Below are 27,031 nucleotides of genomic sequence, written 5' to 3'. Positions count from 1 at the left end.
AAGCGGCCCGCCATTGGCCGGGGTGGGATTTTCCGGCCCCGCCGCTGTCAATGGGATTGCCTATTGAATCCACCCCATGCCGCGGGAAACTTGCAGCGGGGGTCGGCAGGACCGGAAGATCTCACCCCTCCCGTCTCTTGATGGCTGAATGTGAGGTTCGTTTCATTTCACTGACTGTTGTCGTTCAAAGCAATATGAAATATCAATGAAATGAAATGCATGCATATGGCTTTACACTGGGGAATCCTGGATTAGAAATTAAATTTATAAAAAAAAAAAAAAAAAATTCTTATGTCCCAAGTTTAATCACGGACACTGGGGAATGGAACAAAAGCTGCATTTGGAATATTCTTCCAAGATTGGGCATATGGCAAGAGGAATGGTAAGCTTGATTCCCACACTTTTGTTTAAATTTGACATGGAAGGTAAAGAACATAGGCATCCGGCAACATATTCCTTGGCTCAGATACTTGTAAGTACATTTGGGATGTGGAATTTATCACCCACAGCAGTTTATGTGATGCTAATTTCAAGAAACACCAATACAACATTCTAATGTTTGCAATTTTTTTCTTTTTTGTTTCATCTGTTTTAATTTGTAGCACCTAATATGAGTCCGTCATTAATTTCAGTTTGAGTTGTGACGGTGTTCGTGTGGATTTTATAATGTCTTTCAGCAGTAGCACATTGTATTAGTCGTCAGGTGATGCAGTTATTTTGTGACACTGTGCTGCCTATCAGATCTTCCTTTTCCAAGCAAAGGAAGTTCTGCCCCGTATAATTTTGCTTTGCTTGACATTTTGACTGAAAATTGAGTAAAGGCAATCACAGCGATGGGAATGAAACCTTAATGTGCAGTGCCGAGACTTGAGCTTTTAACTGGTAAAGCAGTATGAATAATTCCTAAACTTTGAGCTACTTCATAAAGTTTCACCTTTCACCTCGGAGATGAATGCAGTGAAGTCACCTCGGAGATGAATGCAGTGAAGATTGCCCCCCCCCCGCCCTGCTGTCATACGTTCAGACAATGTCAATGTAGGTCCCAGGGAGAATGAAGGCACAGTTTTTAAAAAAAACTCGATCAGCATTTGGCACAAATTGGCAGTTAAATTTGGAGGCACTTTAGAATGGGAACTCTGAAGGGGAGAAAAGTTGCTCTAATGTCACATTTGTTTTCTAATGTAGTAGATTTGTTTTTTTTAAATTGATTTACTCCACAGCTGGTTGTGCTGTACCTGGTCTGGAATTGCTTGTTAATGATTTCAAAAGAGAATAGTGTTCTTTTACCCGTGGTTGATGTTGCACCCTGATCATTAGTTTCCTCCCAAAAGGTTGGGGGTTTCTGCTCGAGCACTTCAATGCTTTGTAGCATTTGGAATGCAAGTTCAGTTGACATACCTGCATCAGCCACCTACTAATTCTCTGGTGTAAAACAAAGTTTCTCTTGCCCTCTATCTCCTAAAGTGTTTGCATTTACTTATTTGTGTGCGTAGGTGTTATGTCATTCTTTATGTACGTTGTGTTAGACCATTCAACTACTGGAAATGTTTGATTTTACATATTCTATGCCTTCCTTTTAAAATTTAAACTATTCTATCATACTTTCCTGTAATAATGATATAGAATCATAGATGTTACAGTGCAGAAGGTTGCCATTCGGCCCATCGAGCCTGCACCGGCTCTTCATAGAATTTACAGCGCAGAAGGAGGCCATTCGGCCCATCGAGTCCACACCGGCTCTTGTAAAGAGAACCGTACCCAAGGTCAACACCTCCACCCTATCCCCTTAACCCAGTAACCCCACCCAACACTAAGGGCAATTTTGGACACTAACGGCAATTTAGCATGGCCAATCCACCTAACCTGCACATCTTTGGACTGTGGGAGGAAACCAGAGCACCCGGAGGAAACCCATGCACACACGGGGAGACTGTGCAGACCCCGCACAGACAGTGACCCAAGCCGGGAATCGAACCTGGGACCCTGGAGCTGTGAAGCAATTGTGCTAACCACTATGCCACTGTGCTGCCCAAAAAACAATATGACTCCCAATTTTTTAAACTCTTTTCCTACTTATTCTTCCTCAAACCAGCCTACATCCTGTGAATCGTGAGTTGTACAAAGCCCTCAAAAATGGACTTCCCACCGTAGTAAGCCCAAAAATACATGTGGAATATTAACTGAAGTCATATGAAGGCCTTCAGCTCAGCTTTACCTCTTGGCTTTATATTCTATATCTCTTGCTAACCCTTGAATACCATTAGCGTTTTTATAGCATTACCAACCCTTTAATATCCCGAGAACCTGTGCCCTCAAGTCATTCTGCTTATTCAGAGTAGAAGTATTGCTATTATTTTAGCAAAATGCATCATTTCACATTCACTAACATTGAATTTATCTGCCACTTTGAACCCATTCCTCCACCTTATCATTCCTTTTCAGCTTATTTTAGTTTGCTGAATAATTAACCATATCTCTTATTTTAGTATGAACTGTAAATTCTGACATCACTTCATTTAGGCCATATGCAACTCATTGATATTCACAGTGAGCAGTCGAGGTCCCAGAACTGAGCCCTGTGGGACATCACCACATCTGAACCACTCTGAGAAATGGCCCTTAACTCTCACTCTGTTATTTTTACCCTTTCAAAACAATTATAAAATTCAGTTTTCTGTCCTCCCATTAATTTAATACCCTTTTGTTCTTCAGTAATCTCGCGTGTAGCACTTTGTTAAAAGCTTTCCTAATGTGTGCCCATTACATATCTACCATGCCCATTAGCTTTGGAAAGAATTTTAAGACCATGATTAATCATTCTGAAATCCATACTGCTTGCTTCTATCGTTTCATTATCCAAATACATGCAAATTTCATTCTAGAGACTCAACTATTTTCTCTGCCGCATATATTAAACTAACTGGTCTATAATTACCCATGTGCTCCATCTTTTTTAAAAGAGTAACTACATTGGCCGCACTCTGTGCATGTGCTTTACAGCCACTCTCCGAAGAGGCCTGAAATACAATTTCTATGGCTGCTGCAATTTCATTTCTCAGGACCACGGGACATAACCAACTGAGTTTGAGCGTTTTGTTTTCTTTAGCCTAACTAACTTAGCTAAAACTTCCAATTCTTCCGAATAATGTTGCTCAACTCACTCGCAGCTACTTTTGGATCCATCTTTTCCCTAAGAGCCATCACATTTAATAGAGAGTGATTGATGCAAACCACTTAAATACTTCACTATTCTTTAACCATAATTTGCAATTTGTCAGCACTCATTCTTAAAGGTCCCACCTTGCTTTAAAATTCTCTTTCTACTGATGAACTGATGTATTCTTTTTGATCTTTATCAAATGTTTCCTCTTCCCTCGTGATCCTCTTTGCTTATTTTTGCTTATTCCACAGGGTTTTTAAGTGGATATTATTCCTTACAGTCCTCATCAATATTAATTGATGTCTCAATTCTTTAGTTATGTACAGTTTCATAATGGCTACTGGCTTTTTTTGGGAGGTGGCGGAGGTGGAGTTTACTCATTTTGTAGCTTTGCAGTCTCCCACTGTTGCGGTAAAGTCCCGGTGTCAACATCTCCTTCCACATAAGCTAGCTCACTCATCTTAGATTTGCTTTGGTAATGACTTATTCCGTTTCTAATTGGATCTTAAAGACTTTTGGATATTATGGTCACCACTCCCAAAAGTGCTCGGGGACACTTCGATCATCTCCTAGTATAGTTCATTACAATCTTTATTGTTGCCACAAGTAGGCTTACATTAACACTGCAGTGAAGTTATTGTGAAAATCCGCTAGTCAGCACACTGGCGCTTGTTCAGGTACACTGAGGGAGAATTCAAAATGTCCAATTCACGTAACAAGCATGTCTTTCGGGACTTGTGGGAGGAAACCGGAGCACCCGGAGGAAACCCACGCAGACACTGGGAGCACGTGCAGACTCCGCACAGACAGTGACCCAAGCCGGGAATCGAACCTGGGTCCCTGGCACTGTGAAGCAACCGTGCTACCCACTGTGCTACTGTGTTGCCCTGCCCAGAACAAGTTCAAACATCACCTGATAAAGGCATCCTCAGTACATTTTAGAAATTCTGTTCTAATTCCTCCAACTAATTGCTTTAGTTTCGTGAGCTTGTTGTAAACTTGTCTAAATATATCATTCAATTATTTTGAATGATAAATGCCACTAATGTACTTACTATTGAAAAATCATGAACTAAAGGATATTTTCATTTTTTCCAGGTTTTGGGAAATCCTTTGAGCCCAAATGAATGTTTTTTGAGGTACCTTACTTTACCCCAAGATAACGATTTAGCCATAGATTTACGGCAGACAGCAGTTGTGATTATGGCTCACATGGACCGTTTGGCAACTCCCTGCATGCCCCCACAGTGCAGCTCTCCTCCATCTCAAAAGGTAAAAATATGTGTTAAATAACTTCAGAAGTCTCAACCAACTTGTGCACAAACATCTACTTCAAATTGTTTGTTGTACCTTCTGCAATCCAATCTGTAATCCAAACTTGGATGCTAAATACTATGAAGTTGTATTGCCATAGAACCTGGGTTGTGGAAGATAACACTTTTACTACTTTCATTGGAGTCCATTTCTCATTGATGCTTATCCTTTAAAGAGGCTGCCAGAATGGTTGACGTAAAGAACAGATATCTTGCACTGTTAAGGTAACCATGCCCTAGGTTGTAGATAAAGGCTCGAGAGCGCAGATTAGGGAGGACTTTCCTCCAGATTGCAAAGTATTTTGGCTCGGCGTTGGATATTCTCTCGGGTTCAACCGTGTAAATCATACTCAACTATCCCAAAACAAATGAATGATTTAGGGTGGTAAAGTGGTGGTGAAATCCACAGAATCCAGAGCCTCGTGCTGAATTCATCAGCAGTATTTAATTATTTTTTATTGGCTTTGTTCCCGCCTGACAGCTGAATAGTCAGAAAGCAAGCGAAATGATGGGAAAATGAGAATCCACATTTTAGCACTAACTTCAGATGGAACTTGGTTACGTACACTACAAACTGAGCTTGCAGCAAGTAATAATCTTTATTAGCGTCACAAGTAGGCTTACATTAACACTGCAATGAAGTTAGTAGTTGGGGTACTAACTCTGGTTGGACATATCCCCAGTGGTTTCTTCAGATACCCTTTTGCGACCAACCACCTCATCCAGCCAGATCGCGCCTCATCGTCAGCCGTGATAATTTTATAACTAATAAATAAGTGTTGAAAGAAAAGGATTGGAACACTTTTTTAATATAGCCCAATGCTATTTCTCCTGGGGTGCTTGACGTTGTGTCTTCAATCCCTGGAGACTCTGCAACCCCAAGCTGTACTCATGCAGTGTACTCCTGGTCTCAGGCTCCTCTCTGAGATCTGTCCGAAGTTGTGACTCTGATTGAAATGGATAGAGCAGCACCAGGTTGCGATCAGCTTCTCGCCATTGCAACAGACTTGGAGGGACAGCTGAACATTTATAAGATTTTCTGCACAGAAACTGCTGTAAATATGCAGTAGTTAAGTCAGCATCTCTGGAGAAAAAGACAGGTTAACATTTCTGCTAGGGGCTTCTTTCCTTCCAGCATTTGCAGTTTGCTTTTTATTAAAATATTTCTGTAACTTGTTGGTCTAAGTTCTCCTATGAGGCATTGCTTTGAACTAGAATTTGTGAAGAAATGCAAGTACTGCCCTTTCCTAGGAGATACTTTTACATTGAGAAGGCTTCTTTTCTGTTGATTTTTGTGGTAGGGATCTTTGCAAGAGGTTCTTGGCTGGGGCCTGCTTGGTTGGAGAAGCCAAACAACAGTGATCTGTCCCATTCAATGTGAAGGTATTGCTAACCTTGGAGTGATGCAGATTGCCTGTGCTGAGAAATGCTTTATTGTTCTATCGAGGAATGGAAGGGTTTACATGCAAGTATACAGCAGCGATACACTGGTAAGTTAGTGTTTTTTTTCCCTATTTGATACTGACTTTGACATTTGCTGAAGTTTGCTGCAGCATGATGCAGTCAAAATAACGTGCTAGTTTAAGGTGCTGTCCGGCTGTCAGCTGCTGAAAGTAATTCCTGTGGAATGTTTGTCTGAGAAAGTCTTGTGTGGTTTATTTTGGTGGGGCATTGTTTTGTGAATCTTGTTTTGTCACAAAATAAAATTATAACTGTTGCAACTGCTTTCACCTTATTTATTGTGAATTAGCAAGGCAAAATTCAAGTAATGCGATTCTTTTGTCAAAGGAAGAACTTGAATTATATAGCACCTTTCATGTCCTCTTGGTAATGAATTACTTAAAAACAATGTACCCACTTTTTTTTTTCAAAAGGCAAGATAATAAAGCACGTTGCAAGGTCCCCACAAACAGCAACTGAGAGGAAGTACCAGTTAATTAGTTTTATTGGTGTTGGTTGAACAGGGCATTAAGAACTTGTCTAGTCCCTTCCCACCTACATTAATGAATATTCCGATGCCCAACACCATATCAAAACTTCCAGTTTCCCCGGCCCTAACAGCCTCCTCTTTACCATGGATGTCCAATCCCTCTGTTATTCCCATTTCCTGCTAGGATGGTCTGAGGGCTCTTCACTTCTTCCTCCAGCAGAGGACTGAACAATCCCCATCTACCACCACTCTCTTCGGTCTGATTGAACTTGTCCTCTCACTGAACAATTTCCCCTTTAACATGTCTCATTTGCTCCAAACCAAAAGTGTAGCTATGGGTACCTGAATGGGTCCCAGTTTTGCCTGTCTCTTTATGGGGTATGTGAAGCATTCCTTGTTCCAGTCCTACTCTGGCTCTATCCCACAACTCTTTTTTTCGGTACATTGGCGACTGTTTCGGTGCAGCTTCATGTTCCTGTCTGGACCTGGAACATTTTTATTCATTTTGCTTCCAATTTCCACCCCTCTATCATCTTTACATGGTTCAGCTCTGACACTCCTCTTCCTTTCCTTGACCTTTCTATTTCAATTTCTGGGGATAGAATGTCCACTAGTGTCCATTACAAACCCGCTGACTCCCACAGCTACCTTGACTACAACTCTTCACAAGGACTCCATCCCATCTCCTAGTTCCTTCGCCTCCATCGCATCAGTTCCGTTGATGTCATTTTCCAATACCATGCTGCTGATATGTCTTCATTCTTCCTTAATCATGGTTTCCCATCCACTGTGGTTGCCAGGGCTCTGAACCATGTCTGACTCATCTCCCGCACCTCTGCTCTCACTCATTCCCCTTCCTCCCAGAACCAGGATAGGGACCCCTTGCCTTCGCTTGAATGTGTTCATGACCCAACCTCCAGAGCTCTCTGTGGAAGAAAAGAAATTACTCTTCATCTTCATCTTGAACCCCTCATTTATAAACTGTATCCCCTAGTTCTTAAATCCCCACAAGGGAAAACATCCTCTCAGCGTCTACTGTGTCAAGCCCCCTAAGAACCTTTTATGTTTCAATAAGATTACCTCTCTTTCTTCTAAACTCAAATGAGTATAAGTTCAGCCTGCTCAACGTTTCCTCATAAGGCAACCCCTTCATCCCAGGAATCAGTCGAGTGAACCATCTCTGAGCCGCTTCCCCTCGAGCAGCTAACAGTGACCAACTCTCTGAAATCAATATAAGCGGCCACCGTCTTCGGTACATCCCCTTCAGTCGACCCCCTGACAGTGTATTTGAGGTCAACAAAATGCATTGTGGGCCGCACTTGGAACACGGGCTGCAAGTTTCCCACCACCGCCCTAACATTTCTCTCATTTTTCTGTCCCCATTAAACTTGGAATGATTTTGATTTTTGTTGCCATTCTTAATAAATCTATGTTTTTTAATAATCTTTTATAATTTTGATATCCTTCCAGCTTTACCCTATCGTAAACCGATGGGCTTATTTGGGTTTGGTTTGGTTTTTAAAAATACACGAGTTTCGCTTGCTTCAGGAATAGACTTGTTTAGATTATGCTTAAGAGTTGCTGAAATGGTCATAATTTTTCTTTTGTTTAAACAGGCACCTCAGTTGGTTCAAGGACTTGCTTCACGGAACATTGTGAAAATTGCAGCACATCCAGATGGTCAACATTTTCTGGCTTTGTCTACAGCTGGGGAGGTTTTCTCTTGGGGCTGTGGTGATGGTGGAAGACTTGGCCATGGGGATACTGTGTATGTATTGGAAAACCTTTCAATTACTGTGGTACAACTGCAGTGAATAACTCAATAGGTGTTGTGAAAGAAGTTGAAAAGACCTCAAATAATTGTTTGATGATATTCATTAGTGTGAATTTGTGTGCTCGCCAATTTGAACATGCACATGCCAGGCAGTGTTACTCTTAATATGTTTGCGAACTCAGTGCCAACCACAGCACAAGGTGCAAAATTAAACACCTTCTACTCAATGCCAACAGTATGCATCAGCTGCAGTTTCTTTTTATTGTATTAGAGACATCTTTCTATTTTCATTGCCATCAATTCTGTGTCCTCTGATATTGCCAATTTGATCCCAATTAGTGCCATAATTGGAACGTTTTTGTGCTTTTGAACGCCGCTGTCGAGGCGATCGAGAATAGTGATTTGGCATCGAATTGGTGCCCGCCGCGAGTTTTAGCGTCAGAACCTATTCTCTGCCCAATCTCGTTTCGCGATTCTGCCATCAGCCAATGGAGAATCCCAATAAGTTTAATTTGTACATTTAATACTCGGCAAAGAGTTAAGATTAGGCCAAAACATCAGAGTATTGGAATGACAGTTGGGTTGCCATTCCACTCCTTTTTACTTGCACTCTAGCATGTAGCCGCACCTTTCTTATCCGACATTCGGCCCAGGCAGTGTGAGAAAAGTGCAGTGCAGCTGTTCAGTAATTCTCTCAGTCGAGTGCTGCAGTGCTGAGGGAAATGAAACCACTCCTTTGTTGCAGCAGTACCTGTCATAAAGTAGGTAAGTTCAATTGCTCAGTCACATTGGGAGAAGGTGAAGTGTGCATGGTAAGCGGGTTCAATGGGGGTGGATTGGGAGACGCCAGTCGGAAGTCAATGGGAGGGGGGGGGGGGGGGGGGGTGGCGCTGGTGTTGGGTGGCCGGTCGGGGGGGAGGGTGTTGGGAGTGTAACTGGTGAGTCGGGGGGGGTGGAATTAAATGGGAGAGTAGCGATAGATTGTGAGGGTGGCAGCAGGCGGGCTGTCGGGAAGGGAAGGTGCGCCAGTATTATGGGTGCCCAGGGGTTGGAAGTAGTTTTAATTCTTCTAACCTTTCCTAAGTAACTATACTGCTCAGAGAGTTGGAACTATCCAAAGCTTTTGCTTTAAATCGGCTTATTGTATGGTTCCCAGTGTGGGGTAACTGCCTATTGGAAGTTTGAACTTCCTGGGCACTTCCGGTGCAATCCTTGCATGGGGACCCCCAGCCATTCTCCGTCTTGATGAAGAATTCTTATCATGTTATGGTCGCTCATCTCCAAAAGGCCTCACATAATTAGATTGCAATTATTTATTTCTCATTACACAGTACCCTGTCTAGGATGGCCTGTTCTCTAGCTGGTTCTTCAACATATTGGTCCAGAAAACAATCCTGTATACACTCCAGGAATTCCTTCTCAATGGCAATTTGATTTGCGCAATCTAAACGCATTAACAAACCATAATGATGTAATCAGTGAGATATTGTATCTTTTCCTGGCCTGGTCCAGAACCTGATATTCTATTTTTAAATTTCTGTCAATGATAGACTGATGATTGATGTCAATTTGAATGAAGTATAGCCTCTTCCTCTTTAAACTTGAGATAAATTGGAAGCCCTACCTACTGTTGGCATGTTGTGACAGAATTAAATTACGACAGGGATTGTATGTGACTCCATGTAGTCTTAAAAATGTATTGTACTCCAGAGAGAGAGTGAACAGTTTTATCTGTATAGCCGGATTTCAAATCTTTAAAATGTTCAAATGCTAGCTAATGTCCTTGCAGATTTGTCAATATAAGAAGGTGTTAGAACAAAAAGTCGAAAATTAAACTTTGGTCGTGAGCTGACGTTTTTCCGTTAGATTAAATTTGATATTTAGTTATGTCCTAGAACATAAAATTATACGGGAAATTGATTTGCCAAGTTGCACTTTTTTATACTTTTTAAAAACTTTCACTGAGGGGTCTGCATATTTGGTGTGGTCTGCTATGCTAATTGACGTGACACTAACGAACCACATTTATTTAAAAACGTTGTGAATAGTCATAATCTATATTTGCGAAATAACTTTTGCAGAAGGTTGAATAAAGTGAATTTTGTTTTATTATATTTTTGTGTGCTTTCAACAGCTCCCTTGAAGAGCCAAAAATGGTAGCTGCCTTGTCAGGGAAGCAAGTGGGAAAACATGTTGTTCATATAGCGTGTGGAAGCACCTACAGTGCAGCTATAACCTCAGAAGGAGAACTGTATACATGGGGAAGAGGAAATTATGGTCGACTTGGACATGGTATGGATGCAATTTGTCAGATGGAAATTCTTTCTAAATTTTGACAGATATGAAACATATTTCCCCTTTTAGATCTTGGATATTGCAAAATACAGTATTCTGGTTTGCACAGTACTTTGCCAAATACGTTACAATGTAATTATCCAAAACAGAAATTTGATTTGGAATTTGTAAATGTCTGATAATTTTGTCCGACAGGGGATATCTCGAGATAAGCTGTCTTTACTTGACAGAGGAGTAAATATTTATGAAGACTTGATTCTTTTTATGTTCTATAAGCTGTGAGTAAGGCCGACAGTTGGATCTGTCAATATTTCAGATTTCTGTAAGTCCCTTTGTCGTGTGATACGCCTCAGAAGGCTGATAATCATGGGGAAAATTTCCTGTCGACTGTTTGTGACAGTTTTGTAAATACTTTTTGTAAATGTGTTTGATTTTGCGGGAAGTAACATCTGATGAAAATCTCAGATCTTCACTTTTGCGTTTAAGACAACCTCTGGAAAAAAATAAGGAAGGGTTTTACATGATTCTCAGTTTTTATTTCTTTAACAACGTAAACCGAGTCGATTGAAATGTTTGCATTGTATTTAACAAATTTGGAAAGATGCTCTATAAAAATGCTTATAAATAAGTTTATGGCTTTTGCTACACTTGGTGAACAAGAAAAATCTCCCTCATTTAAAAAAAAAAGTGTTATTTTTAACCTGACCTCCCATTTTTTTTTTGTAATTTCAGCTGTTACTAGAAACCCCCCAAAGCATGTAAGTGTTCAATTTTTTAAACTTAATCTTGACTATTTGTGTCTTCCCAGGTTCCAGTGAAGATCAGACTACACCACTACTGGTGACTGGATTGAAAGCGTTGAAAATTATTGATGTTGCTTGTGGCAGTGGGGATGCCCAGACACTAGCTGTGGCTGAGAATGGTAAATAATGCAAAATAATTTGCAGTACTGTTGAAGTAAAACTACAACTGTAGCACAAAAGCCTGTGGGGCAGAGAGGCAAGTGTTAAAAGGCAAATTCAAGGCTCATATCATGATTGAAGCACTTTTCCATGGAGGGAGTGACTAATTGGAATGGCCTCCTGACTATGGTAGTCGGAAACCAAAAGATTGAAATTTTTTTTTTAAAAAATGATGCTGTTGCAGGATCATTGGTTTCTGAAAAAGATAGGCTGAATGTTGTATGATCTTGGATGCCCCAGCTTAAACCTGTACAAACGAGGAGGAGAATGTCTTAATGGTTAACTTGTTTGGTGATATGAAATGTATCATTGAGAGAAGGATTTGCGATTTGTTCTGTTTTGTGGTGATATTCGGCGAGGCATGGAATCAGGTGGCTTGTCTGCCATCTTGCTTCAAAGTAGTGTAAAATGCAGGATGGCCAACAGTTGAAAAGGGCAAGAAATAAGGAAGAACGTCTCGCCTTCAGATTTTTTTGTTACTGGACTAGGAATCTAGGGGTCAGGACTAATATTCCAGGTTCACATTCCATCGTGGCAGATGGGGAGTTTAAATTAAGTCATTTAAATAAATCTGGAATGCTACCAGTTCAAGTTCACTCATGGTCTTTGGGGAAGGAAATCACCATGCTTCCCTGGTCTTGGGGTGGCCTATATATGACTCCAGACCAAAAGCAACAACTGCCCTTTGAAATGGCCAGTTAGCCACTTAGTTGCCATGATTTTCTCAAGGAAAATTCTCAACAGATGATCAATAAATGCTGGTCTTGCCACACTCCATTAATGAATTTACAAAAAAACATAAATTAAAAGGTTACTTTTGTAATTTGAGCCTCGAGTAGGCCTATTTAGAGTGGTGCTTCATGAGGCAATATACTGAAACAGTCTGGGTCCACGTGCAGCAAGACCTGGACAACTTTCAGGGTTGAACTGGTAAGTGGCAAGTAATACTTTGTGTCAGGCAATGACCATCTCCAACAAGGGAAAATCTCACCATCTCCCTTTGACATTCAATGGGGCTACCATTGCTAAATCCCCTACTATCAACAACCTAGGGGTTGCCATTGACCAGAAACTGAACTAGACCAACCATTGAAATACTATGACGAGCAGAGCAGATGAAGAGTCGAGGTATGCTGTGGCAAATCAGGAAGGTGTTGGAATACTCCACTTGCCTCGATGAGTGCAGCTCCAACAACACGCAAGAAGCTCGACACCATCCATAACAAAACAACTACTTGATGAGCAACCCTCCACCACCTTAAACATTCACTCCCTCTGTCGCCGGTGCACAGTGGCCACAATGTGTACCATCTACAGGGTGCACTGCAGCAACTCATCACGGCTCCTTGAATAGAATCTTGCAATCCCACAGCTTCTACCACTTAGAAGGACAAGGGCAGCAGATGCATGGAAACACCACCACCTGCAAGTTCCCCTCAAGCCACACAGCATCCTAACTTGGAATTATTGCACCATCCTTTAATACCGCTGGATAGAAATCCTGAGACACCCTTCCTAACAGCACTGTGAATGTACCTACACCATATGGACTGCAGTGATTCAAGCAGACGGCTCATACCAGCTCAAGGGCAGTTAGGGATGGGCAGTAAATGCTGGCCTCGCCAGCGACGCCCACATCACATGAATGAACAAATAAAAAAATAACTATGTTGATCTACTGGTTATGCTTGTGCATTATGTACACTGGTTGCGGAAAACACTTCTAATTTGGAGGCAGTGTGCTGAATTAATTTATAAAAAAAAAAAAAGGTTTGTTGGTTGTCTGAAAGGGTACTTTTTTTAATGGTATGATCTATTACTATGTAATTGATTTCTTCTGTTTCATCTGCACTTTTGGCAAATGGGAGGGAGCAGCTACATCTGATAAGGAAACATTTGATACTGCGGCGTATCTCCTGCAAGTGTTATTATGTACTCCATTTCGGTGCTGTTATTATATAATAGCATTTTACTTTGAATTTCTTTTACTGTTTGATTCTTGAACAACTTTTAAGAGGAAGGAAGGCATGTGAGCTTAATGTGTGCTTTTAATTTTGGTGCAGGTCAAGTATGGTCCTGGGGAGATGGCGACTATGGGAAATTGGGCAGAGGTGGCAGTGATGGCTGTAAAACCCCTAAGTTGATCGAGAAGCTTCAAGACCTTGATATTATAAAAGTGCGCTGTGGCAGCCAGTTTTCAGTTGCAATTACAAAAGATGGACAGATTTACACCTGGGGAAAGGGTGATACCCAAAGACTTGGACATGGAACTGAAGAACATGTGCGATATCCTAAATTATTGGAGTGTCTTCAGGGTTAGTACTGTCTAGCTTCACCTCATCTGGTGCTGAAAGCCTTTGCATCCAGAAAAAAAGTGTTCACATAGCAATGTTAATTTGCTGAATCCAGCTTTAGCTGATGTTCAACAGACGGGGGAGGATGGAAGGGAAACGTCTGTCAATGTTGGTAAGATGACCGGCGTAAATCCCATTCTTCCTTCTCAGACGAATATAAAATTATAAATGATCCTGATGGCACCATTTGAAGAAGAGCAGGGATGTTCTCCTGTTTTTCTATTCAATATGCATCCCTCAAAGCCAAATACATTATCCGGTTGTTTATTTTATTGACATTTGTAGACCAGGCATTAAGCTAGAGGGGACATTCTTAATTATAGAACTTAGTTCCACATTACATGGTATATTTTCCTAATTGATAGAGAAGCATGCACATCAATCATAACTTGTTAGCTCTTTGGCCCCCATGTGCATGAGCTTGGACCCAGCACAGGTGAAGGAATGTTGTGTAGATCAATTGTAAGCAATCTCTCATGTTTTTGAATTGATGATTGCTACATAAAATCCCTACATTGCACAAGGAGGTCATTTGGCCCATCAAGTCTGCACTGACCCTCCGAAAGAGCACCCTACCTAGGCCCACCTTATCCCTGAAACCCCACCTAACCTGCACATCGTTTTGGACACCAGAGATAATTTAGAATGGCCAATCCACCTAACCACATCTTTGGACTGAGGGAGGAAACTGGAGCACCCGGAGAAATCCACTCAGACACTGAGAATGTGCAAACGCCGTGCAGTTTTTGCAAAATACCTAGTGCATAACTTGTTTGTCTATAAACCTTGGCGTGGTTTGATTTGGAACATTTGTTCAGCATAGTTTCTGCTGAGCCCATTTCGTACTCCACTTGCACAGTTTAGTAAGAGATCGGAGTGGGATTTTCCTGCACCGCCCGCCGCCGGGATCTTCTGGTCCTGCTGAAAGTCAGTGGACTTTTGGCTAGCCCACATGTCCTGTGTCATGGCGGAGGCAGAAAACTCTGGCCCCGGAAAATGTAGCATTGATTCAGTTATTTGTGGGCGAGTACTCAACCTGTATAAATACAGTTACTTGTAAACATTTAGTCAGACAACAGTTTCTGATTCAAATCTCACCTAGCAGCTGGTGAAATTTGAATTCAATTAATAAACCTGGAATATAAAGGTCATCTCGGTGATGGTAATCTGGAATATAAAGGCCGTCTCAGTGATGGTAATCTGAAACTATCATCGATTGTCGTAAAAGCACATCTGGTTCACTAATGCTATTTAGGGAAGGAAATCTGCTGGCCTACAAGTGACTCCAGACCACAGCAATGTGACTCTGGTTTAGCACAGGGCTAAATCGCTGGTTTTGAAAGCAGACTGAGGCAGACCAGCAGCACGGTTCAATTCCTGTACCAGCCTCCCCGAACAGGTGCTGGAATGTGGCGACTAGGGGCTTTTCACAGTAACTTCATTAGAAGCCTACTTGTGACGATAAGTGATTATCATTATCATTTATCTAAAATGGCCTAAGAAGTCTAAGTTCAAGGACAATTAGGGATGGACAAAAAATGCTGGCCTTGATGCCCACATCCAATGAATAAATAATTTCTTTTTACTCATTGGGCACTGGAGGGTAACTCACTTTGAGACCTACACTAAGCACATTGTATGGGCTTTTTCTTTAAACAAGTGTTTTTATTGGGTTTTCACATCTTGTATTTCACAATTCATAAGTTAGTTACATATTGCAAAACCGTGCCAAAACAAAATAGAGAAAGACAGACAGAAATCAGCATATATTTTTACAAGCAATTGTCTTTCCTCCGCTGTGGCCATGGTCCCCATTAAGTCGACATACATATGTTACAATTGTTAAGGCACTCTGGGCGAGTGCGCAGTCAATTCCAACGGCACAGCCCCTGAGTCCCTTCATAAGTGAATTAACCAATATATTTAACCTTTGACTACTCCAATGAGTTACAGACACCAGGGGGGCTATTCTCCAAAATGGAGGCCCAAGTGTTCGCGCCGTCGTGAACGCCGTCGCGTTTCACGACGGCACGAACTGGGCCCGGGTACGACCGATTCTGGTCCCCAACAGGGGGCCAGCATGGCGCTGGAGCGGTTCACGCCGCTCCAACCTCCCTTCCCGGCGTCAAATGGGTGCCGCGCCAACCCGCGGCCCCGACTCAACATGGCGTCAGTGTTCAGGGGCCGGCCGCGGAACAATGTAGGCCCGGGGGGGGGAGGAGAAAGAGTCCGGCCCGCCGATTGGTGGGCCCCGATCGCGGGCCAGACACCATCTGAGGCCCCCCCCCCCCCCCCCCCGGCGAAGGATCACTTTTCCCCGCCCCACAGGTCGCCCCCCGGCCCTTCGCGCAGAGTTCCCGCCAGTAGCGACCAGGGGTGAACGGCACCGGCGGGACTCTTGTCGTATCCGCGCGGTTGCTCGGCCCATTCGGGCCGGAGAATCGGCGGCCCCGCGGTCGACGCCACGTCAAACCCGCCGGCGCAAATGGCGCCGATTCTCCGCATCTCGGAAAATCTTGCGCCGACGTCGTGGCGCGGTTGCGGCGATTCTCCGGCCCGGTGTGCGGTTCGGAGAATCGCCCCCCAGATTTAGAAGTAAAACATTAACACACCGTTTATTAATAAAAAGAGGAAAAGATTAATATAAATAAAGAAATAACAGAACAATGGTCTATCTAATCACCAAACCCCCTCTCATCCTCTACACAGACACACAAGGCAGACACAAAGTAAGGGTTGGTGGGGGTGAAAAAAACGGATTGAAGGGTGTTCAGATCAGTGCAATTCTCATCACCGGCCACCAGATGGTGCTGTACACAAGATGCTCAGATTGCTGCACTTTTTTCTTTCTACCACTAGATGGAGCTTTTGCTTTTCAGATATTATTACAACCTTCCTGAGTGAACACAGGGTTTATTTTTGTTGTCTGAAATGTCTGAACTTAGCACAGGAACATAGGCCATACTTTGAGGAATATTCTCAGTTTAAACTTCAATCTTGAGCTCTTCCCAGCCCCTGACTCGTGCCATTGGAAGTTTACTGACCTGTGGGAAAACAGGTTGTACTTTCACATTCAAAATCTCTTTCCTAGTTCTGATGGCCGTCTGTGTCCCTTCAATCAAGAAAGTCTTCATGTATTTGACTAGAATGCCTCTTAAAATCTGGCAGTGAGAGAGAGGAGGTGGAGATTCTTGAAGGCCCCTACTAGCTGGCTTTCTTCACATAACCGAACGAAAGATGGAACTGTCCAGAAGGCCTGCCTTCTTTCCTGAAATTTTCTGACCGGCTTCACCAACCACAGGAAACGACAGGAGCTGGCTGAGAATCCTATATACACCGATTTGGCTGCATGCCAAGTCTATCAAAACCACATCATAGGTTCTGCCACAGAACCTAAAGGGGATGTCTTGAGCTGGCCAATCAGGACTGGGGGAGGGGTTCCAGCTTTGTTTAAAATCTGTAGTTTAACAGAAATCCCAAACACCACAGTAAGGTTGTCACAGCTAACCAGAAGAATGTAGATAAAGGCAGGCAGCAGGGCAGGGATAAAAAGGGCAACTCGGGACAGACAAAATGTTTTACAGCAATATCCTAACACAATCCCCACTATGACCAGAGTACGTATTTAGAGGTGTCTATTTTAGTTTAGTTTGGGCTTCAACTTGCCCCTGGACCAATCTCCTGTGGCTTTGACCCTTTCGGTTTTTTTTGCGTACCTTTGCTGCCCCCCCCCCTTTCAGGGTTTTAACATGTATGCTTATTATGATTTATTTCTACTCCATTTGAAAGTATTTGGATATATGTAGGCCCTCCTCAGATGCTAAGCAATTTGTTTTCTGGGTTATTTTGTTTAATTGCAGGTAAAAAAGTAGTTGATGTAGCTGTTGGTTCCACACACTGCATGGTACTGACTGAAGATGGTGAAATTCATAGTTGGGGCAGCAATGATCAGTGTCAGCATTTTGATACTCTGAGGATAACTAAACCTGAACCATCTGCACTGCCAGGTCTGGATACAAAGCACATCGTTGGTATTGCTTGTGGGGCTGCTCAGGTAAGATGTTATTGAATTTCAAATATACACATGTCCCTGATTTCCTTAAAGAAAATTTCAATTCCACCCTTTTTTATATTGGCAATAGGATCTCCGTACTGGTGAGAGCAAGACATTTTCATGTAGAATTCACTTGAACTGTGGGGGGAAAATGCACCCATCAGTATCGTTAATAAAATTGTGTTTGGAGATAATATTTTGAGCTACATAATTCAAGGATGTAGCGCTGATAGCTACAGGTTTCTTAGCGGTCATGGTGGGATCAATTTGAGGAGATGAATAATATCAGTCATCAGTCATTCTTCCAAATGTACTTGATATGGGTAGATATCCAAGCAAATGAAATGTCTTGGCAAAACTGCTGTTGTGCCCTTGGATCTGGTCCCATTAAGGTGGATTCTGGAAAATACCAGAGCATCTTCAAAGGGTTTTCTATCGCTGTGAAAGAAGATGGTATTTGTGGCCTTGGAGAAAGGATGGGCTCCAACCTTCATTGGCTATTCAATGCAAGGGCTGTGCAAATTTGGTTTCTATGAAGTTTTCAAGAACCTTTCAAGGCTGGTTCCAAAGAGCAAAACAAAACATTCAATTGACCACGCTCTGAAATATTTAAGCAATTCGTCCTGATTTGTTTCCACACTTCCTATCTGTTCTATCTGTTCACCACTTTCTGTGTGCTGTATTTGAACCTAATCCATCTGTGCTTTTTTTATATACGCTTGAGCCTGTGACCCTTGATGGAAGAGTTAGTGGCAATCTCAAACCTGTCGAGGTTCAATTTATTTATTCCCCGAAAATAAAATGGAATACTTGCATTTGTTTGAATTGATTTTAATAGGATTTGAGGCCAGTCTTTGTTAAGGGTTTTGTTTTGGTAATAATTCTTCATTGAAATTGAGTAAAAATGTAAATGTATGTTAATTATCATTAAAAAAAAATATTCTCTTAACAATGACTTCCTTTTTAAGGTTTTGACATTTTGAGTTACACTTAGATAGGTTACATTTCCCAGGCATTGTCCTAGTGCGCATCATTCTCGTGCCATCTTTCCTTGGTGAATGCCAGGATATCATAGCGAACATCTGAGCCCAGCTTTTTGTCAGCTGATGTGCAGACCCTAAACTCATTAGGTGCCAAATGATTAGCAGCATTGGCAGATGTTTCAACACTCTCCAACTCACAGATCATGCAGTGGCTTGTAGTTTGTTTTTCATCAGGGAATGTAGCCTGGTACCTTCCTGGTCTGCATGTCACTGACTAATCTGGATTTGCTCGACGAGAGAGCCAAGAGCGGTTTGAATTTTGAAACTAGATGTGGGAAAACTCAGCAGATCTGGCAACACCTGTAGGGAGAGAAAACCGAGCCAACATTTCGAGGATGGACTTGAAACATTGGCTGTATTGTCTCTCCTTGCAGATGCTGACTGACCTGCTGAGCTTTTTCTGCGTTCTCTGTTTATGTTCTGGAATCCAGCATCCATGGTATTTTGATTATTTTAGGATCTTAAGTTTTGAGTTGTAAGAATTAATTCTAGTTTATCTGTCATTAAAATAAAAATAACAGCATTACAGCTGCACAATTTGGCTTTGTGTATTAAAATCACTTTCTGTTGCTTTAGAGCTTTGCTTGGTCATCATGTTCGGAATGGTCAATTGGCCTTCGTGTACCCTTTGTGGTGGATGTTTGCCAGATGACTTTTGAGCAACTGGATTTGCTGTTGCGGCAAGTATGCGAAGGAATGGATGGCAGTTTGGATTGGCCTCCACCACAGGAGAAAGAATGTATGGCCGTAGCAACACTCAACCTACTCCGACTTCAGGTAATGGGATGTCTGCAGCTAAATCAAGCGTTGTGTGTTTCAGTTCGCCTCTTACTAATGATAACAGGATAGGTCATTAAGACTGAAATTGCTCTGGAAAAAAAAATTGTTTAATTCAGTTGCGAAATCTGAATGTTTTAAAATATTAAATGATATTACGATCCATGTCGAGACTAGTAATCTTCTTTGAAAAATAGGTGAATTTCCCAGTGACTGAGGGAAAGAAATACAGGACAAGATTTTGTGTTTTAAGACTTTGACTGTAGTAAACAAACTAAAATCAAAATGGTCTAAGTATTACTTAACAGACAACTTATAAACCAAACTAAAGAAAAGGCACTTTGGCATTGCCTAACTAAAGCAATCAAAATATGTGTCCTAACGGATTTTATTTTGTGCTAAGCTTCTAGCCAATATGTAGAATTAATAGTTGAGTTCCAAGACCCAAATTACTCCGAGCAGGATGCTGTCTCCCTGCAACGTCAGGTTAAATCTTCCTGCGTCCTTTGAAAATCCATGGGCTGGTTTAGCTCAGTGGGCTAAACAGCTGGTTTGTGATGCAGAACAAGGCCAGCAGCGCAGGTTCAATTCCCGTACCAGCTTACCCGAATGTGGCGACTAGGGGCTTTTCACAGTAACTTCATACTTATGGCAATAAGAGCTTATTATTATTATTAATAATAAAATCACTTAATTCAGCCTGAGTATCTCCGAACTGACTTTCACCAGCGAGACATATCTTGATTTCCCCCTTGTTCCATTAAATTTCCAAAAGCAGCATGGTAGCACGGTGATAACAGTGTTGCTGCACAGCACCAGGGCCCCAGGTTCTATTCCCGGCTTGGGTCACTGCCTGTCCAGAGTCTGCACGTTCTCCCCGTGTCTGCGTGGGTTTCCCCCGGGCATCCCGGTTTCCTCCCACAAGTCCTGAAAGACTCACTGTTAGGTAATTTGGATATTCTGAATTCTCCCTCCATGTCCCTGAACAGGAGCTGGAATGTGGAGACTAGGGACTTTCACAGTAACTTCATTGCTGTGTTAATGTTAGCCTACTTGTGACAATAAAGATTATAAATAAAAGTCCTGTCTGTTTCATTTCATTCTCTTCAATGAGGGAGCCAACTCTCACCAGCATCCTGCTTGGTTGCTAACATAAACATTTTTATGCTTTAAGGGCCGTATCTTTCTTCTTGCCGGCTTCCTTGTGCGCTTTCCTCTCTCTCTCTCTCCGGGCCATTCTGTCTCCAAAAAGCAGCTCCCTGTGTCAGGGCGTGAAACCTGTCACCTTATTTTCAATACAGTAAGGTCCTGCCAGGGTTATCTTCCCATGAATTCTCACAAAGGGTGAAATTGTGAATGACGAACATACTTCATAATGGAAGTGAATTAGATAGGTTCCAACCATCCTAAAATTTGACTTTTTCTTGCTGCCGGGCTCCCATTTACAGCCTGAAAACCTGTGGGATGATGCAGTGTTCTTGTTCTCCAACAAAAGGTGGTTATCTTCCAAGATTCTATAGACTCTGGAACAGTTTCTATGGATTGGAGGGTAGCTAATGTAACTCCACTATTTAAAAAAGAAGGGAGAGAGAAAACTGGGAATTACAGAGCACTGAGCCTAACATCATGGGTGGAGAAAATGCTCGAGTCCATTATAAAAGATTTAATAGCAGAGCACTTACAAAACTGTGGCTGGATCTGACAAAGTCAGCATGGATTTAAAAAAGAAAAACCATGCTTGACATATCTACTGGAATTCTTCAATGATGTAACTAGTACAGTTGATGAGGGGGAGCCAGTGGATGTGGTTTATTTCATAGATTATCATAGAATTTACAGTGCAGAAGGAGGCCATTCGGCCCATCGAGTCTGCACTGGCTCTTGGAAAGAGCACCCTACCCAAGGTCAACACCTCCACCCTATCCCCATAACCCAGTAACCCCACCCAACACTAAGGGCAATTTTGGACACTAAGGGCAATTTATCATGGCCAATCCACCTAACCCACACATCTTTGGACTGTGGGAGGAAACCGGAGCACCCGGAGGAAACCCACGCACATACTGGGAGGATGTGCAGACTCCGCACAGACAGTGACCCAAGCCGGAATCGAACCTGGGACCCTGGAGCTGTGAAGCAATTGTGCTATCCACAATGCTACCGTGCTGCCCCGAATATTTGGGCACCAGAATACTTTTGATAATGTCCCGCATAAGAGATTAGCGTGCAAAATGAAAGTGGACATGATTGGGAGTAGTGTATTGAGGTGGGTGGAAAACCGGTTGGCAAACCGAAAACAAAGAACAGGAATAATTGGATATTTTTCCAAGTGGCAGGCAGTGACTAGTGGCATACCGCAGGGAATTGTGTTAGCACCCCAGCTGTTCACAATTTATATTAATGATTTGGTGAGGGAACTAAGTAATATCTCCAAATTTGCAGATGACACATAGCTGGGTGGGAAGGTGAGCTGTGAGGAGGATGTTTCAATATGATTTGGGCAAATTGAGTGAGTGGGTAAATGAATGGCAGATGCAGTATAATGTGGATAAATGTGAGATTATCCACTTTGATAGCAAAAATTGAAAGGCGTATTATTATCTGAATGGCTATAAATTGGGAGAGGGAAGGGCAGCACGGTGGCACAGTGGTTAGCACTGCAGCCTCCCGGCGCGGAGGTCCCAGGTTTGACCCCAGCTCTGGGTCTCTGTCCGTGTGGAGTTAGCACGTTCTCCCCGTGTTTGCGTGGGTTCGTCCCCACAACCCAAAGATGTGCAGGCTAGGTGGATTGGCCACGGTAAATTGCCCCTTAATTGGAAAAAATGAATTGATTACTCTAAATTTATTTTTTTTTTAAATTGGGAGAGGAGAATGTACAATGAGTCCTGGATGTCCTTGTACACTAGTTGCTGAAAGTCAGCATGCAGGTTCGGTTGGCGGTGAAGAAGGCAAATGGTATGTTGGCCTTCATAGCGAGAAGGTTCAAGTACAGGAGCCGGGATATCTTGCTGCAGTTTTCATAATAATAACCTTTTTATGAAATGAAATGAAAATGGAAATAAATGAAATTTGCTTATTGTCACAAGTAGGCTTCAAATGAAGTTACTGTGAAAAGCCCCCAGTCGCCACATTCCGGCACCTGTTCGGGTAAGCTGGTACGGGAATTGAACCCGCACTGCTAGCCTTGTTTTGCATCACAAACCAGCTGTCTAGCCACTGAGCTAAACCAGCCCTACAGGTCCTTGGTGAGACCACACCTGGAATATTGTGTGCTATTTTTGTCTCCTTTTCTGAGGAAGGATATTCATGCTATGGAGAGAGTGCATGAGCACCAGGCTGATTGCTGGGATGGCGGGACTGATGTATGAAGAGAGATTTGGTTGGTTAGGATTATATCCACTGGAGTTCAGAAGAATGAGGGGGGAACCTCCTAGAAACCTAGTAAATTGTAACAGGACTAGACAGGGTAGATGCAGGAAGCTGTTTCCAATGACGGGGGCGTTCTGAATTAGGGAGGGGTCACAGCATGAGGGTATGGGGTAGACCATTTAGGACCGAGATGAGGAGAAATTTCTTCACCCAGAGAGCTGAGCTTATGAAATCCTCTACCGCAAAAGCAATTGAGGCCAAAACATTGCATGTTTTCAGGAAGGAGTTAGATATAGCTCTTGGGGTTAGAGGGATGTGGGGTGTGTGAATGATTTAGGATTTCTGACCTGCATGGTTAATCTTACTAGTCTGCATCAGCCACCAAAAGAGGGAAAGAGATTTCTCTTCCATCTCTTAAAACAGTCAAACAGCTTCCAGTTACATTCTAGTGGGAATTGTCCAGCTAAGGCGCTCAATACTAAATCGTTACTTTTTCAGCTTGGATCCTTGTTGCTTAGGACATCCTAATGAGTGTCTTGTGTTATGGGACAGGACTTGCAGACTCCAACATGTATTATGAAGCTCACCTGACCTTTAACTTTTATGTTGAATTTGGCTAGGATGAGCACAAGAGCCTTCGCTTCATGTGTGATTCATCAGACTTCCTAGGCTCTTTTAGCAAAACAAAGTTTATTATAAGAATGTAGTTAACATGTATGAAACGCTTATCAAGAATTTGTTATTTATTACAAATATGAAAAACCCCACAACAGCTACAGTAATCTATGTGATTAATGTATGTGATTATAACTCTTAATGAATCCCCCTTAGTAGCTGTTCCAATTCAATACAAAATCCAATACACCAAAACCCCTTTCAAGGGCATGACCCAGCACACTGTAATCTCATTTGAATGGGACTGGTCCTTTCCCTGAGATTCTGATCTGGTTCCAACCAGCAGATTCAAAACGCCTTCAGAAAAGCAACTCTTATCTTTAAAGTTACCAAGGCAGTTTGCCACACCCAATGTGCTGTCAGTTCACTGGGACAGCTTTAAAATAAAAACAGGGAAACACTGCTTCTTTCTTCTGCAGTCCGAAACCAAAACACTAAACCCCCTCTCATCTGACAGCCACAGCCCAGCTCCACCCACAAATGACATCACTGAAGCCGTGCTACAAGTTATGTGATAAAGACAAAACCTTTCTGAAAGGGGTACTCACATGACACTCGGAAATTAAACTTACTCAATGTAACATCACAGTTTATATTTTTAGTGGGGTGTTTGTCCAAACATTTTAGAATATAAAGCAGAGTTACAGAGTCTACAAATGGTCATTATTAAGGCTGCTAACAGTTTGTCCTGAAAATACGGATATCCAAAAGTATCTTTTAATAGAGAAATTTTAAAAAATACTCTCAAAACTCTTGAGAGACTTGTTTGACGAAACAAGCGGGAACAGAACAGAAACTGCACCCTCTTGCAGGAGACCAGAGTGAGTGCCGGTTCTATTGAATCTGCCTCTTATACCTTTTTGTCTTAGAGACAGCAATACATATCCGTAGATTCATATATCTTTCTCTTAAGAGTAGTGTCAGCTTGGTCCCTTTTTAACCTGAAAGGAACTTTCTTTTAGTAGCCATTCTGAAGAAAGGATGTTGTAAGGTATAGACTCTTCACCATTTTTTTTAAAGAGGTCATTAATAGGACATGTTATCTCTGTTTAATTGCGGTGTTGGTGTCAATGCATCTTGATATATGGTCAAACTAATGGGTTCGAGGAAAATGCTATCTCTGTGGGTCTCTTGTTTAAGATTTTACGAATGATGTCAAGAAGAATTTTATGTTTATCAATTCAAGATTTTGGAGTAAAAATTATTCTCTTTGTTACATTTGTTGTTTGGATAATTTGAACTATTTATGTCTTATTCCTAATTCTATTTGTTATGGTTCTATCCCAGTGGGTATTAGGGATTTTGAAAGACATTTATATTATTTTGATTTTACTTGTATTATGTTGAGTTTACTTTACTTGTGTCACAAATACTATGCGCCAGAATCAGCTCCTGACCGTGAGTTTCGATTCTCACAAAAAGCTTTTTATTTTACCTGACTTTGTGATCAGTGTGTTATTCATCACAGGGGAAAGTGGAAACAGGTTACCGAGTTGTATGATCAGCCATGAGGCATGAAGGACCTGTCATATGGAGAGTGGCTGAGAACTCTGGGTCTGTACTCGATGGAGTACAGAAGGATGAGGAGGGATCTCATTGAAACGTACAGAATACGGAGAGGCCTAGATCGAGTGAACGTGGAGAGGATGTTTCCACTAGTAGGAGAAACTAGAACCTGAGGGTACAGCTTCAGACTGAAGGGACAATCCTTTAAAACTGAATTGAGGAGGAATTTCTTATGAATCTATGGAACTCATTGCTGCCGAAGGCTGTGGAGGCCAAGACACTGAGTGTCTTTAAGACAGATCTTGATTAATAAGGGAGTCAGGGGTTATGGGGGGAGGGGGCAAGAGAATGGGATGGGAAATATATCAGCCATGATTGAATGGCGGAGTAGACTTAATGGGCTGAATGGGCTAGTTCTGCTCCTCTGCCTTATGGTCTTATGATAACGAATGGCCCACCAGACATGGACCAACCTGCCTACTCCTGCTCTTATTTTCTATGTTTCTTTGTCTCCAGGCAGGGGTTTAGTTTGAGCACCATCAGCCCCCCTGCATCCAGAACATTCTTGTTTCACTGTGTCAAAGGAGGTATTTTAAAACCTAACTCTTGTGAAGTAATGCATTTGTAACCTTGATTGCTTGAAAATTTTAGTTCTTCTCAGCTGTGTGTTGCCGTGTCTGTATACTGGACAAATGGACTGACCAGAATTCATGTTTTGAAAACTAAATATAATTTTGTCTGCCGTTTGAAACTAGGAATGTGCGATTAGGGGAGAGGAAATCGAGCCGTGTAGTAGCCTAAACATATCATTAATTTTTCTCTTCTATTATAGCTTCATGCTGCTATTAGCCATCAAGTTGACCCAGAATGCCTTGGTTTGGGCATAGGCAGCGTTCTGTTGAATAGCTTGAAACAGACTGTGGTGACTCTTGCCAGCAATGCCGGAGTTCTAAATACAGTCCAATCATCTGCACAGGCCGTGTTGCAGAGCGGCTGGTCTGTGTTGCTCCCTACAGCAGAAGAAAGGGCTAGAGCCCTTTCAGCATTGCTACCTAATGCAGGTAAGGCTGAGATTTTCTTTTGAGGAATGTTTGTGCCGAAATTGCAACTGTTGTTTCCCGAGCAATGGGTCTCTGGTCCGGTACAGTGAAACCTGAACAACATACCCCTACTTCAACTTGAGTAATGCGCCATATAGTTTCTTTGACAAGGTTGCCAATTGTTGCCAAACTGAGGGCAGGATTTTACTTCCCACAGAATCTTGGTGAGGTTTACCCTTTGAATCCCATTTGAACCAAAGTTGCAATGGGCAAAAGGCCAATATATAACTCGACGTATCACTGAGACCACTGTGCAAAGACTTGAAACTTTAAACCTGTAAACATTTTAATGCCTATTCAACTTTATTTTCATTTTATTGCAATTAAGTTTCAGGGAATGAAATGAATGTAAGTCCAGGTCGCCGATTTATGATTGACCTTTTGGTGAGCAGTCTGATGGCAGATGGAGGCTTGGAGTCAGCATTAAATGCTGCAATTACAGCTGAAATCCAGGTAATGAAAACCTTCCCATTAAACTTATTTCTGTATTCAGACTGTCATTGTTCATTTGTGACTTGGAGTATGTTAGCATAGTTATTATGTTACTGGACTAGAATTTCAGAAACCCTCTGGACTAATGATTTGAAGACATGAGTTCAATCCTTAACCTGGCAGGTGGGGAATTTAAAATCAATGAATTAAATAAAGATGCAATAAAAAAATACGCTGCGATCAATAGTGGATATTAAACTACTGGATTGTCATTAAAACACATTTAG

The 27,031-nt window shown here is 42.1% G+C and overlaps 1 protein-coding gene across 13 annotated transcripts in view; it reads left to right on the top strand.

Annotated features, from left to right (window-relative positions):
- The window catches only part of herc2 (HECT and RLD domain containing E3 ubiquitin protein ligase 2), a 344,572-nt gene that overhangs the window by 74,435 nt on the left and 243,106 nt on the right, over positions 1–27,031 (top strand). For all 13 annotated transcript variants that reach the window (XM_072477237.1, XM_072477227.1, XM_072477236.1 and 10 more), the window contains exons 9-18: positions 4,259–4,432; positions 5,775–5,963; positions 8,020–8,171; positions 10,312–10,469; positions 11,281–11,394; positions 13,498–13,749; positions 17,649–17,842; positions 19,462–19,662; positions 26,045–26,273; positions 26,641–26,765. In XM_072477237.1, coding sequence (XP_072333338.1) covers positions 4,259–4,432; positions 5,775–5,963; positions 8,020–8,171; positions 10,312–10,469; positions 11,281–11,394; positions 13,498–13,749; positions 17,649–17,842; positions 19,462–19,662; positions 26,045–26,273; positions 26,641–26,765 — 1,788 coding nt within the window. The remainder of the gene's footprint in view (positions 1–4,258; positions 4,433–5,774; positions 5,964–8,019; positions 8,172–10,311; positions 10,470–11,280; positions 11,395–13,497; positions 13,750–17,648; positions 17,843–19,461; positions 19,663–26,044; positions 26,274–26,640; positions 26,766–27,031) is intronic.

The sequence above is a fragment of the Scyliorhinus torazame genome, chromosome 15 (genome assembly GCF_047496885.1).
Source record: "Scyliorhinus torazame isolate Kashiwa2021f chromosome 15, sScyTor2.1, whole genome shotgun sequence".
Classification (NCBI taxonomy): Eukaryota; Metazoa; Chordata; class Chondrichthyes; order Carcharhiniformes; family Scyliorhinidae; genus Scyliorhinus; species Scyliorhinus torazame.
The sequence above is the reverse complement of the archived record's forward strand: the minus strand, read 5'-3'. Positions and strand labels throughout refer to the sequence as shown.